The sequence below is a fragment of the Poecilia reticulata genome, linkage group LG2 (genome assembly GCF_000633615.1).
Source record: "Poecilia reticulata strain Guanapo linkage group LG2, Guppy_female_1.0+MT, whole genome shotgun sequence".
In the NCBI taxonomy this organism is placed as follows: Eukaryota; Metazoa; Chordata; class Actinopteri; order Cyprinodontiformes; family Poeciliidae; genus Poecilia; species Poecilia reticulata.
In genome coordinates, this window is record NC_024332.1 from 18,927,442 (window position 1) to 18,940,845 (window position 13,404).

The 13,404-nt window shown below is 41.4% G+C and overlaps 1 protein-coding gene across 1 annotated transcript; it reads left to right on the forward strand.

The window, feature by feature from the left end:
* Positions 1-375: 375 nt before the first annotated feature.
* LOC103480260 (X-linked retinitis pigmentosa GTPase regulator) lies at positions 376-11,081 on the forward strand. Its single transcript, XM_017309067.1, has 14 exons — positions 376-513; positions 843-968; positions 1,103-1,195; positions 2,382-2,444; positions 2,578-2,736; positions 2,890-3,039; positions 3,128-3,286; positions 3,975-4,130; positions 4,450-4,574; positions 5,333-5,536; positions 5,826-6,315; positions 6,393-6,472; positions 7,992-10,410; positions 10,957-11,081. Exons 1-14 carry the CDS (start codon positions 483-485, stop codon positions 11,079-11,081), a joined length of 4,380 nt encoding a protein of 1,459 aa, XP_017164556.1. The 5' UTR covers positions 376-482.
* Positions 11,082-13,404: the final 2,323 nt, after the last annotated feature.

Sequence of the window (13,404 nt, forward strand, 5' to 3'; positions counted from 1 at the left end):
GAGGAGCGGACCCACATCCGAGCACATGTAGCGGTGTCTGGGTCCAACATGGCCATGATGACGTCACTATCGTGCAACGGAGAGAGAGAAAAAAAATGCTTAATATCAGAGGTTTTTTTTTTTTTTTTATCATTTTCAACCCTCTTTATGTTACTTTGAGTAAGTTCGTAGGTTTCACAAATAAAAACCTTAAAATTTTAAGCGTTGAAAACGAGCTCCACCCTCCCCCCAAATACAACCGTAGGAAGTAAAAAATACCTTTTTAACTTTTCCTTTCTCAAGATTAAAAAAATACTGTAAGCCTCTGAATTAGTTTAATTTTATTTTAAGGTTCTTTATTATTATGTTTTGTAAGCCATACAGTCGTTTATTTATCTATGTCAGATCCATGGGTCGCACGAGTCCAGCTTAGTCCAGTCTGAGCTCTCCCTGATCTACAGCAGCAGTCCGCACAGAGCTGCAGACCGGGGAGAAGGGAGGAGATGCCTGGCCGGACCGATGCAGACATACCCGGTGAGAGGCACCAAGCCTAGTTAGAATAATATACATGTAGGAGCAGACATCCTCTACTCCTTAAAGTGTCAGTTTCGTCATTTCTACCGTGCAAACCTTGTAAACCTGTTGCTATTTCTGTCCGCTGCTGCTTAAATCTCCTGAGAGTTGACAGCAGCTTGTGCTGGGATTTGGCCGGTGTTAACTTAGACAACTGCGGCAACTTGCTGACCTGCTTAGATTTGAAGCACTGTTCTTGTCAGGGCAGCAGCAGAGAGGTGACTCACACAGACTCTTTTTTTTTTTTTTTTTTTTTTTTTTTACCACCCTCCTCCCCTCCCACCCCTCAGAAACAGGAGCCATCTTCACATTTGGGAAGAGCAGCTTTGCTGAGGATGTCCCCAGTCAGTTCTGGTTGAAAAATGACCGCCCGGTGGAGATACGCTGTGGCAAAGAGCACAGTGCTGTGATCACAGGTACACACTCACACACATACAAACATTTCAGTCAGAGGTGGATTTCTGACTATCCACTTAGTCAGATTTTTTATTTATTTTTTTTGCTGGGAAAAAAAAGTAAATAAAAGCAGACTTTTGTTATAATTCTGCAGAAAATGGGACGTTGCTCATGTTTGGTGGTAATACTGGTGGCCAACTGGGACTGAAGATAAAACCAGATGCCAATAAACCAACCTCTGTGAAAGGTATCCACATAGACCAACTGTAGTAAGTTTTCATTACTAACATAGTGTCTTGCACGAATATATATTTTGTATTTTGGGGGATCTTATATATGGTAACATATAATGAATACATAATTGTGTTTTAGGAAAAAAAAAATCTGAAAAACCCACCTAAACATACAACTAGAAATGCATGCTTACAGGTTTCATCTTACTTACTTTATTGTCATGCTTAAATGTTTCAGATAATCAAACAAAATTTAATAAAACACAAATAGATTGTCCATGAGAGTCTCAAGGTCAACACCATTGTTGATGATATTTTGTGACACTATTCTGTGGACTGAGGAGGAGAAGTTTCGTTTTTTTTTTTTTTTTTGAAGTTGTGTCTCATGATACATCTCACCTAAAACCAACACAACATTTTAGCCAAGCATTTTGATTAAGTGATGGTTTGGGGACGTTTTTCTACATTAGGACCTGAAAAACTTAATACAGTTCCACAATTTCTTTCACCATGAAAATCATAAAGAACGTCGGCCAGCAATTCACAACCATTAAGCCGACTGAACTTATTCAGCCGGTCAATGATCCAGAGCATGCCAACATGTCTCCCAATGATCAATTATTTTTTTTAAATGCAGGTTTAGTAGCAACCTAGTCAAAGTACAGATATAAATCTAATTGATTTGTTGTGGCACAACCTTAACCGTGTTCTCTGAAATCATCCAATGTAGCTAAGATGAATCTGAGAAGAAGAGTGGGCCCAAATTCCTCCAAAGAGAAATAAAATACCAAGTGGTACTTATTACTAATGCTTGATTACTTATTCCACATAACTTTATTGCCTTACTAAATGAAATTATCATTTGAAAAGTATATTTTGATTGTATTTACATGATATGTGTAATGAGGTTTGATCTGAGACATTTAACTGTGACAAGCAGAAAATAAATCTACTTGTGATGGAAAAAAGTGCAAAAAAGTTCAAGATGTAAGACGAGCTCGAGGCTCTGTAAATGTAGCACATTATCTCAGGACTAAAGCTTTATTGCTTGGTTTAATGACATTTCAGAAAACATGAATATGCCAATAATCCTTCTTTTATCTGTGGACATTTCAATCATACAGTCATGACATCTTAAACATTCAAATGTAAAGCACTTTGTCCTTGTTAGACTTGTATAACAGGCTGTTTACTTCTCAGCCTTGAAGCCTGAAAAGGTGAAGCTTGTGGCCTGTGGGAGAGATCACACACTTGTCTGCACACGTAAGATGCAAAACAAAACAATCTCAAACGTCGATTTGTCAGATTTCTGCATTAAAACCAAGTATTTAGTTCCTAACATGTCTTGTTTTTGAACCGGATCTTGTTTTGTATTTTTTTTTTTTTTTTGTTCCAGTTCAGCACTGCATCTGTGGGGCTGGCAGGAACCAGAAGGGACAGCTCGGCTTGGGCCACAACAAGAACACGAAATCCTTTCAGCTGCTGCGTCCGTTTTGTGAGGCGGCAGCGGTCAAAATGCTCGCTGCTGGCAGCGGCACTTCAGCTGCCTTAACAGGTCTGATTAGTTGTAAAAAAATAATAATAATCAAAGGAAACCATTTGTAGGCTGATGTTGAGCTTGATTGGCTCCACTCTGTGTRTGTGTGTGTGTGTGTGTGTGTGTGTGTGTGTGTGTGTGTGTGTGTGGTGCGTGCGTGCGTGTGTGCAGAGGAAGGGAGGCTGTTCATGTGGGGAGACAACTCCGTGGGTCAAATCGGTTTAGGGGACAAGGCTTTTGCAGCAGAACCTAGAGAGCTGAATGTGGGGCAGGCGGTGATGTGGGTGTCCTGCGGGCATCGCCACTCAGCGTTTGTGACAGGTACGGCGCTGCTGTACCAAACCCAGACCCGCTCTGACCCAGTTGGACCAGACTCTTATCGCTTTATCCATCAATAATTTTGTTTCAGCGCACGGTGGACTTTACACCTTTGGTGAAAGCGCAAATGGACGACTCGGGCTCCAGGTGGGTCAGCTGGCTAATCACAGAGTCCCCCAGCAAGTGCAAGGCATTATGGGAAGTGTCATTCAGGTGTGCTGTGGAGGGGAGCACACTGTGGCACTAACAGGTGTGTTGACAGGATAAACTGAAAAGTTAAAATCTCTTTCCCTCTACAATTTGATAACTCCTCTAGTTTTAATAGGGCCTCATGTAAAGTTAAATGTTTATGGTTAAATAAAAAAAAAATTACAATTCTGTCTTGCCGGTGGTTTAAAATGCATGTAAACATTTCAGATTTGTGGAAAATTGGTTTAAAAAGGGACTAGTGTTACTAACAGTAATATGTTAATATGTTCCTTGCAATATATGTTTAATTTTTGTTGCAATTTTATGGAGAAATCACATAAAACAACATAGAACACTGTTAAAAGGCATGTTCTTGGTACCTCTATATATCAATTGATCGGTTGGTCAGTCAAGTTGCAATTATTTCATCATGTCATCATGAATAAATAAATTATCAAATATACTTTAAGAATGTCTCTGTTTCTCTGAATCATCCTGTTCTGAATTAATAAAGCGATGGTTTGAAACACTGCTGGCAAATATCACTTAAACTTTGCTCACTATTTTTAATTCATCTCACTGAACGAAAAGTTCAATTATCGTTCTGAAATGAGAATCAGTGAACCGGCAAATCGAGTTCAAACACTCCTGATTTATACTTTCATACAGCAGACAAGTAAATTGACCATGAATTGCAACTGGTTACATTTCTCTTCTCTTGTGTTGCCATGTTTGTCTTCCTGAGCCAGAGGAGGACGTGTACACGTTTGGCAGAGGTCAGTACGGTCAGCTGGGCCACGGGACTTTTGAGTTCGAACTTCATTTGCCAAAACCGCTGGAGCGCTTCCGCAACAGCAGCGCCAGACGCGTCGCCTGCGGGGAAAACCACACTGCCGTGATTACAAGTAAACCAGCTATCACTCTTGCCGTTCGAAAATGCTATTCCCGTTTCACTCTTGCAGCTCCGCATGCATATTTGATGTGCTGCGAACGGCAGGAGCGATATGATCGGATGTTTTGAAGCAGAGTTATGTGGAGGGGTTGTGAGCAGTCAGCGTGTTATTGTAAAGTTATTGCAAAATGACAAAAAAAATAAAATTCACTTTGGTGTCGCCTTCACTCTTGGTACTCGTTTTGACAGGAGAAACAACATAAATGACCTCAAATGTCGGCCTTGTGTTATTTTATTGTCAAATAATGCAAATTTGCCTATCTCCTCTCCAGATGCTGGACTGCTCTACACATTTGGTGATGGCCGTTTTGGAAAACTGGGGTTGCAGCAGGAGAACTTCATCAACCAGTTCAGCCCAACTCTGTGCACCCGTTTCCTGAAGTACAGCGTGCAGTCGGTAAGTTAGGAGTCTCGCAAACTGAAAATATCAATGGAAAAACACTTTTAAAAAGTCAGAATTATTATTATAATTATTTGTTTTAGTATCCCGAAAACATATTCTCACCTTGTGCACTTATTTTTTTCACACTTTCTCAGGTTCTAGCCACATCCCTGCCATAATTTCTTGTTTTTTTTTGTAACTATCCAAAGCAAAAAGAATAGTACATGATTGTGAAGTGGAAAGAAAGTCATCAATGGGTTAAAAAGACTTTTAATAAGTAAAATTATGCATAGTCTCTCTGTTTATACAACACTTTTAAAACTGATGCCTCTAAAATAAAACCCCAAGGCACTCAATTGCATACAAAAAAGTATAAAAAGTATAAATCCATTTGTTCTGTGGATGATATGAACATTAAACAAACAGCATCATGAAGACCAAGGAACACAGTGGGGAAAGTTTGAAGCAGAGTTAAAATATAGAAATAGATATCTAAAGTTAAGATCTACAATGCAGTAAAACCAACCAGTAAAACGGCCCAGTCAAAGTCTGAGAATCAGTGGAAAGACTTGAGATTGATTGATATTCACAGATGCTTTGCCCTAAAAAGAAAAACCCATATCACAAAAGTATGTGGTTATAAGGTGACAAAGTGTGGAAAAAGTTAAAGGCTAACACAATAAATAAGACAATAAATCCCAAAATGTACAATTTCAACCCTGCAAGTGAATGCACAATAATCAGTGGTGCCACTGTGTCTTTCATACATTTAGGTGTCCTGCGGTGGTCACCACACTCTGGTTCTGGCTGTCCCCAGACCAGCAGCACACAGTCAGGGTGGAGAGTCACAGAAGGATGCTGCAATTACAGACTTCTTCTGGGAGTCAGACGACCTTGAAAACCTCTTCAAAGACTCTCCGACGGACCCAGTCGTCCCGCTCTCAGCGCTGGCCGCTCGGGCTCGCCACAGAAAAAAAGTGAGAGCCTAAAACCACACAGTTTTCATTTTAAACAACACAATCATGTGGGATGTCCAGAAACACGTCTGTAAAAATAAAAGTCTTCTGCAACGACTGCATGTTCCTGCTAAAATAACATAAAAAATCAACAATAGTAGTGCCACAAATATTTCTCGTTTGGTTGCAGTCCCAGTTTAGCTCCAGCAGGGAGCGGTGTGACACAGATTTTCCGACTCTGCTGTGCTGTGTGGAGGCTGCAGAGATGAGTTTCAAACCTTTAACTCTGAGATTCTTTTTGCTTTTTCAGAAGAGCTTTGTGGAGCTGTTTGGAGAGTTGCCTCAGACCCAACCTCGTCCTAATTCTGGCTTCCTCAGCACCTCCTGGCAGACATCCAGAAATATCCCAAACCTGAAGCGGCTTCCAAAGGACGCTCCCACCCCCACGTCCTCCCCCAAAGCGGCGCCAGCAAGCCCGCTTTTATCCCCCAGATCTCAGTCCGTGTCCTCCAAGGCGCCAAGCCCACGTTCACAATCATCTCTCTCATGTCGGAGTAAAGCCTCCACCGCCGTCTCCTCCAGGTCCAAATCCAAAAGGCTGCCTTCTTCTGTATCTTCATCCACGTCTAGAGCTAATCACAACTCAGGGAGTCCTGCCTGTTCTGAAGAGGCTGTGAGGAGCGCAGCACGCAGAGCCTTAAATGATTATGATGCTTTCCCACCCAACAAACCCTGCAGTCCTAACAGACCCCTCATCCGTGTTTCTGATAATAACCTGGACCAGAAGGGACCACAAACAGGTATTTTGAACAAATACATTTGCCAAGCAAGTAACTAAATTATCTGCAGTCAATAAAGTCCCTTCTTCTTGTTTCAGAGGGAGAAGCTAGAAGGAGACGGCTAATCTCCCAAGATGTGGAAGATGAGAGAAACCATGTGGATTTTTTGCCATATATGGTGAGAGGAGAGGTTTTTATTAGCTTATGCAAGGGTGTGATGTTTGATGGAGGAGGTGGATGTAGCACGGAGTCATTAAAACTCACTCTGCTGAGCGTCGTTATCCACTCCTGGTTTCTTCTTTCAGCTCTAAATTATAAGCACTTCGGGGCAGGAAGCAGAAGAGTTGAACGCTCGCCGACTTTTCCAGGAAACCTGCATACCTCAGCATATATATACTGTATACGTGTGTGTAGGCGCGTGTGTGTGTTTGTGTGTTCTGGAAAGCACATGGTCCACAGCAGTTTCCCACTGGGTTTAAAACTGAAGTGAAATGTTAAATTAAATTGTAATTTCTCAGTTTTCAGCATTAATTAAGCTTTTCAGAGTATGTTTACTCAGACTCAGGAATGCACACACACACACACACACACACACACACACACACACACACACACACACACACACACACACACACACACACGCACACACACAGTGTTTCTGAAAAGCTGGCAGCAACCTTGCCACATCTCATCATTGTTTCCACAGCCAGCGTTGAAGCAAGCAGTGACAGAGTCTCTTGCGTTGTTGTTGTGTGCAGCAGGTTTGTCCAACATGTGGCGTCCAGTGGCCCAGTCCTGTCTCACATGGAGGGTGTGAATGTGCAGCGGCGACAGACGTGTTTGCTCTTGTACATGAGCGTTTGATTTAGTGGATTATAAGCCAAATGGAGTCTGAAAGTCACAAAATGTTACGCTATGGATAACCTTTTTGCATTTTGCTTCCAGTGACCTTGACTTTCTTGTAATCTTTACCAGTCGCCTTGACATTTGTAGTTTGCCTGGTATTTTTAGAAGGTCTGTCAAAGATTTCCTATGAATTTGACTTCTTCTTTTTTATTTTATTTTATTTTTTACTTGATGTTTGTCCTGTAATTATTACTGGCAGCACCCTGAGCAGACGAACAGTGTAAGTCATGCCTTAAAAAATAGGAAATAAAATACTGGAAAAGACCTAACAGGACCTGATATTCGCACCAAATATCTTATTTTTGGTGGTAAAATACTATTTTACATGTCAAGCTTCAGGATATTTTTATAGTTTTGGCTATAAAAGTGAGAATCTAAACCGAGGGGTTTTGCACTGTTGTAGTAAAAACATTGTTAGCTGCTTAAAATAAAAATGTATACTAGTTTTTAAACAGACAATTTGCATGAATATGAAAATTACGCATCACGTCATCTTATAACCCATCTAGGGAGAGCTGCAGTTTGTTTATTTATTTTTTTGCGCAAAAGTTTCTTTGAACTTATTCTTAAAATACACCGAAGCAATTTAATGTGTTTTTTAAACAATGTATCTATAATTATAATATTTTATGCATTGATTTATGGAAGGTTATATAAAAATTATTAAACTGTTTAACTCCGTCGTTAATACCAACATTTGTAGCTCAGGTTTGTGTTGGGAATCTCCTTTGTCCTTCCTGTTTACACCTTTTTACAATCTAAATTTAAAAAAATTCAATGCTGTCTTTTAGGAAACCAGAACCGGGAGAGTTCAACTTGCCAAAGAGCTCGAGGCTCATGGAGACCAGAAGAGTGGCCGAAGCGCGCCCAAAGGCCTCAAAGCAGAGCTTCTGACAGGCTCCAGCGCCGGAAAGGAAGAAGAGTTGTCACTGAAAAGCAGAAAGAAAAATGCACGAGTCACATCTCAAGACCGTGAGAACATTAACAACAGCAAAACAAAACCTCCAGAAGTAAAAGACGGCCAAAGCAAGCTCTATAAGATAAAATCGACAAAACGTGACAGGAAAAGTGCAACAACACAACAGCCTACGACGACAACGATGACCAGAGTAAGTGAAAAAGGTGAAAAAGATCAAGTGACTCCAAAAAGAAGGAACATATCGTCTTCTTCAGACAAGATAAGCTCAACTCTAAAGGTTACAGATAATAAGGAAATAACCACTGAAAACCTCTCGAAGGATGATGCCGTGATCCAGAATAAAAGCACTGATCTAAAATCCACCGAAGTGAAGAAGCAGCAGGACAAAAAGCGACTCAAGTCCACTCCGACAAAGAAAAAGGTCGAACGCACATCGAGAAATATTCAAAACCCAGCAGTGCCTTCAAAATCACAGAAACATGAAGCTGCAGAAATTACTAAGCCTCCACAGGCTGAGGGTTTAAGTGTGAAATCGACACCTGTGAAGGTGGCTAAACCCAAACCAGACAAAACTCAAAGCAAGCAAACAGAAAAACCTTCTGCTGAAAGTAAAAGCATCAAAAAAGGTGACAAGGATGGGTTAATGCATGCAAAACACACGACGGGTGAAACTGAAGGCAGAAGGTCAGAAAAACTGAATTTACTTCAAGAGAAGAAGAAAAAGAATGAAGAAGAACCTAAAGTTAAACCGAGAAAAAGAGGGAAAGAAGACGGTGCTGATGTTGGCTCGGGACGTAACGGCAAAGCCAAACCCGGGATTAAAACCACCGAGGCTCCAAGCCAGATCTCTTCACATCACGAAGACTCTTCTGAAGTCTCGAGCAGCGCAGTTTCCTCACAAAGCCCCACGAGAACCAGGGCGCTTTCCGTCAGCAGAGCTAAATCCTTGCAGTCCTCCGACCGTCCTGCCGTGGAAACACTTCCACCTGAAACGCAAAGGAAAGAGAACAAAGACCTGCAGGAAGGAAAACAGACGTGGGGAGAGATTTTGAGCGACGCGGCGTTTCTTCTGCCCGCTGCGGGGGTCGCAGGCGCAGCTGTCGGCCTCCTGAGCGAGGCCGTGACTCGTGTGGAGGCTTTCCGGGCCGACAGCAGCAGAGATGCCTCTCCGGAACCTGAAACACCGAAAGTCAAACAGAGCGCAACTATGCGCCCGTCCTTCTCTGCGACGTTGCATTCTGATTCAGAGGAAAGGGACGACAGCACGCAGAAGGACGCTCAAATGAGCATCTTATCGGATTTAGGAAACGAAGCACATGAGGAGGAATTCGAGGATCCATCAAAGCAGGAACCGGCTGAGCAGATCAGGAAGGAGGAAACTTTTGAAAATCAAGGAGACGAGGGAAGCTCTGAAGAGGAAGATGATTCCAGGATGACTGAAACAAACGCCGGTGATGAAGAGCATAAAGAGGATGATGAAGCGTTGGGAAGTGACGTGGAAAGCAAAAACGAGGACGAGGAAGGAGAAAGCAGCGAGGCTGCAGGGGAGAGTGAACCTGGAGACGATGATGACGAGCGAGACAGTGAGTCAGGAGGAGAGGAGAGCGAGGGGAAAACAAGCTCCAGCGTTCAGGAGGAAGGTGAAGAAAGTAACAAAAGTGACACAAAGGATGCCGAGAGTGAGGAAGAAGAGAGCGGCATGGAAACGGGTGAAGGAGTGAGTCACTCCGAGGCGAGTGAGGCAGCCGAGGAGGACGAAGGTGGAAGTGAAGAGCTAAGTGACGATGAGAGCAAAGGAGAGGAAGACAGTGAGGTAAGTGAGGATGAAGAAGACAGAAGCGGTGAAGGATCCGAGAGAGAGCATAGTGAGAGTGAAGAGGAGGAAGAGGAGGGCGGGGAGGGAAGTGACACGACGGTGTCTGAGGAAGAAGAAAGCGAGGAACCGAGGCAGTCTGATGAAGAGCAGGAAACTGAGAAAGAGGAGAGCGGAGGAGAGGGGGAAGAAGACAGTGAGGAAGAGGAAGGAGAGCTTTCTTCAAGTGATGAAGAAGCTGAACAGGAGGCTACAGAGGATGAGGACGAAGGAGAAGGGGAGAACACAGAGGATGAAAATGAGGAAGAAGAACAGGGGAGCACAGGGAATGAGGAAGATGAAGGAATGGATGAAGAGAGCAAAAGCGAGGAGGAAGAGCAAAGCAAAGAGGAAAGTATCTCTGCTTCTGAGGAAGAGGAAGAAAGTGAAGATGACCATGAAGAAGAAGAAAAAGTAAGAGAAGAAAAAGGAAAGGAGAGTGAGGAAGAGGAAGAAGTAGATGAGGAGGAGGAAGAAGAAGCAGATGAAGAGGAAGAAGAGGAGGAGGAGGAGGAAGAAGAAGAAGATGGAAATCAAGAACAAAATGAACAAGAAGAGGAGGAAGAGGAAGAAGAACAAGAGGGGAAAGGTGAGGACGAAGAGGAAGAAGAGGAGGAAGAAGAGGAACAAATGGAGAAAAGTGAAGTAGAAGAGGAGGAGGAAGAAGAACAAATGGAAGAAGATGAGGAAGAAGAGGAGGAAGAACAAACGGAGAAAGATGAAGTGGAAGAGGAGGAGGAAGAAGAGGAGGAAGAACGAATGGAGAAAGGTGAAGTAGAAGAGGAAGAGGAGGAGGAAGAAGATCAAATGGAAGATGTGGAAAAAGAGGAAGAAGAAGAAGAAGAGGAGGAAGAAGAAGAAGAAGAGGAGGAAGAAGAAGATGAGGAAGAAGTGCAAGAGACAGCAAAGAAACAGAAGAAGAGAGAGAAATCAACAGGCTCAAAGGGAGCAGAGCCACCACCGTCTTCTTCTTCTTCTCCTTTAGGGAAACGGAGAGAAGCTCCCAGACCCGCTCCGAGGAGCAAACAGAGAGACGCAGAGGAGAAGAAACCAGAAGAATCCAAGCAGTTCTGGAACGACGTTCTGCCTCAGTACCTGGACCTGCAGTGACTCCTACTGCCTCATCTACACTCACTGTTGCCATGGCGATGCATACTGGTTTCTGAACTGGGGCTTCCATGCCTTAAGGTGGACACTCGTCTGTGGCCATTTTGGACTTTCACTTTCCAGAACAGAGACAGGAAATAGTTTTGTTGTTTTTTTCTAGTGAAGAAAGTTGATACTTTTTGAACATGTTCTGTTACTGCCTCCTGCTGGACGTCAGTATTATTGCACTTTAATAATGCGCAAATGTATTGTTACCCTCACTGCGAGTCAAACTCAATCAGTTGCAGTTGCTGGTGTTACACTACATGACACACAACCAGGAAAGCAGTAAAATCAAGCAATACATCAGAATGTGCCTGGCTGTAGTGCGTCGCTTAAGTTTTCTCTCAATAAATCACAATATCATAGAAAAGTCAACGTATTTCAGCAATTTGATTCAAAGGGCAAAACACATAAAACATAAATTCATTACACATTAACCTTTATTTCTGGAAATTTTAATGATAATTGATCAGATTTTCCTTCCACATAACTTTCCATGCTTATGCTTGAAGATTATTATATATACTATATGAACAGATATTACAATATACTAATATTTATTAGAATATATTTTATTTCTAAATCAAAACTCTTTTGTTTTTATGTACCATTCCAAGAAAGTGAATTTTGGGCTTTGGGTTAATCCTCAACTTTAAGAAGTGAATTCTTAAAATGACTTTGTGTTATGAATCCATAATATACTTGAATTTCACTTTTTAAATTGTATTACTGAAGTAAATGTACTTTTTAAATAAACTTAATTTATTAAGATGCACTTGTGATAAATAGTTTATGCTGTCGTCAGCACAGTGCTTTTTAATGTGGGATTGTCTCAAACTTAATTCACTGCAAGATGTCGCAGTAAGTGCAGCTGAAGTAATTTCAGGTTATGAAATTAAAGTGAAAGTTACTTTATTTCTAAATCAAAAACATTTGACATATAAAACACTGGTATTGTTCCAATTTTGTGCTGCTACGATCTCCACCTTTTCTATTTTATTTGCTGCTTTTACTGCTTGCTATTTCAGCTCAGTTATAGTAGAGCATCTATACTAAAGAATGGTGTAAGAAAACAAATCAGAGCTGTGTGTTCATAATAAAGCTTACAGGCTCATTTCTGTAAAAGAACAGTAAAGTTGTTTTCTCTTGCTTGATTGCTTCTTGTGTACTCCTTCCGTTTCCGTCTGCTTGATGTAAAGTTATTTTAGTGAGTCACTTCACTTTCCCTGCATGATTAGCCATGTTCCTATTGTCGAACGCTGCCTGAAGCTCAGGAAGCAGGCAGGTAAAGAAAATGCAGTGAAAGAAGGATCTTCAGAGAAGGCGAATTTGTAAAAAAAAAATAAAATAAATCGGCTGCACACGCCTTGATAGAAACAAAAAAGATCAACTTGACTCAGAATAACAACCTCATAAATGTGATAATTATCAATAAAATGCACTTAAGTTTTGCATGTACTGTGACATAATGTAACTGACATTGAATGTGATATTTTTGCAAAGCACTGAGTCTGAAACTAAAAAGAAGCTGAAATGGATCCGTCTTTTGTCACAAATTATTTGTATTCTTAGGCCTAAAGTAGTCTTCACTGTGTTATTTAAACATGACATACTAATAATTTTGCAGATTTTTGTAAGTTAACTTTCCCCTACTGTTTGTGACCAAGACGTATCTCAGGTGTGGACATGAAGCACATGATGTTATTAGCAAGCAGGGATTTTGTACATAACACCAGACATGTTAAAGCTGACCAAAAATGCATGTTGTGCTCCTTTTTAAATTGCAATTTTCCCAACAAAAATTGTGGAGGTCAAATATAATTTTGACTGGAAGTAATGTTAACATTTTGGAGTCCAGACTTGTCCGTCTGTGAAGGAAGAAAAGAGTTTAGGATGATGACAAGGTGGCCTGTCAGCCACAAGGAGTTCTCCTTGTGTAAGCATAAACTGCCCGAATACCTGTGGAAATGTTCAAAAAGCTGTTCAGCCATTAAAAATTGAGTTTTTATTTTTCCTCTGAGGGACGTCTGTCTCTTCCTATCAGAAATCATCTTCTTTGTTGAATGGCTAAATCTAAATCTGCCAGGGGTATGAATACTTTTGGGTTTGACTGATTAAGAAAAAAAAAATCCATATTTTTTGAACGTAATAATCTAGTTTTTGTTTTAACAGTCATAATGCTAAACTTGTTTCTGTGTTTAGACTCTAGCTTTACTGCTGCATTGCAGCTGAATGTGTGGTTGTTCACGTCAGGCCCTGGCTCTCTCAGATACCCCCCCCCCGG

Excerpts from the sequence above, each read along its gene's own strand:
- LOC103480260 (XM_017309067.1), top strand. The coding sequence starts at position 483 with ATGCCTGGCCGGACCGATGCAGACATACCCG. Across the intron at positions 4,575-5,332 it reads TGAAGTACAGCGTGCAGTCG|GTGTCCTGCGGTGGTCACCA; the intron begins GTAAGTTAGGAG and ends TCATACATTTAG. Across the intron at positions 6,316-6,392 it reads CCAGAAGGGACCACAAACAG|AGGGAGAAGCTAGAAGGAGA; the intron begins GTATTTTGAACA and ends TTCTTGTTTCAG.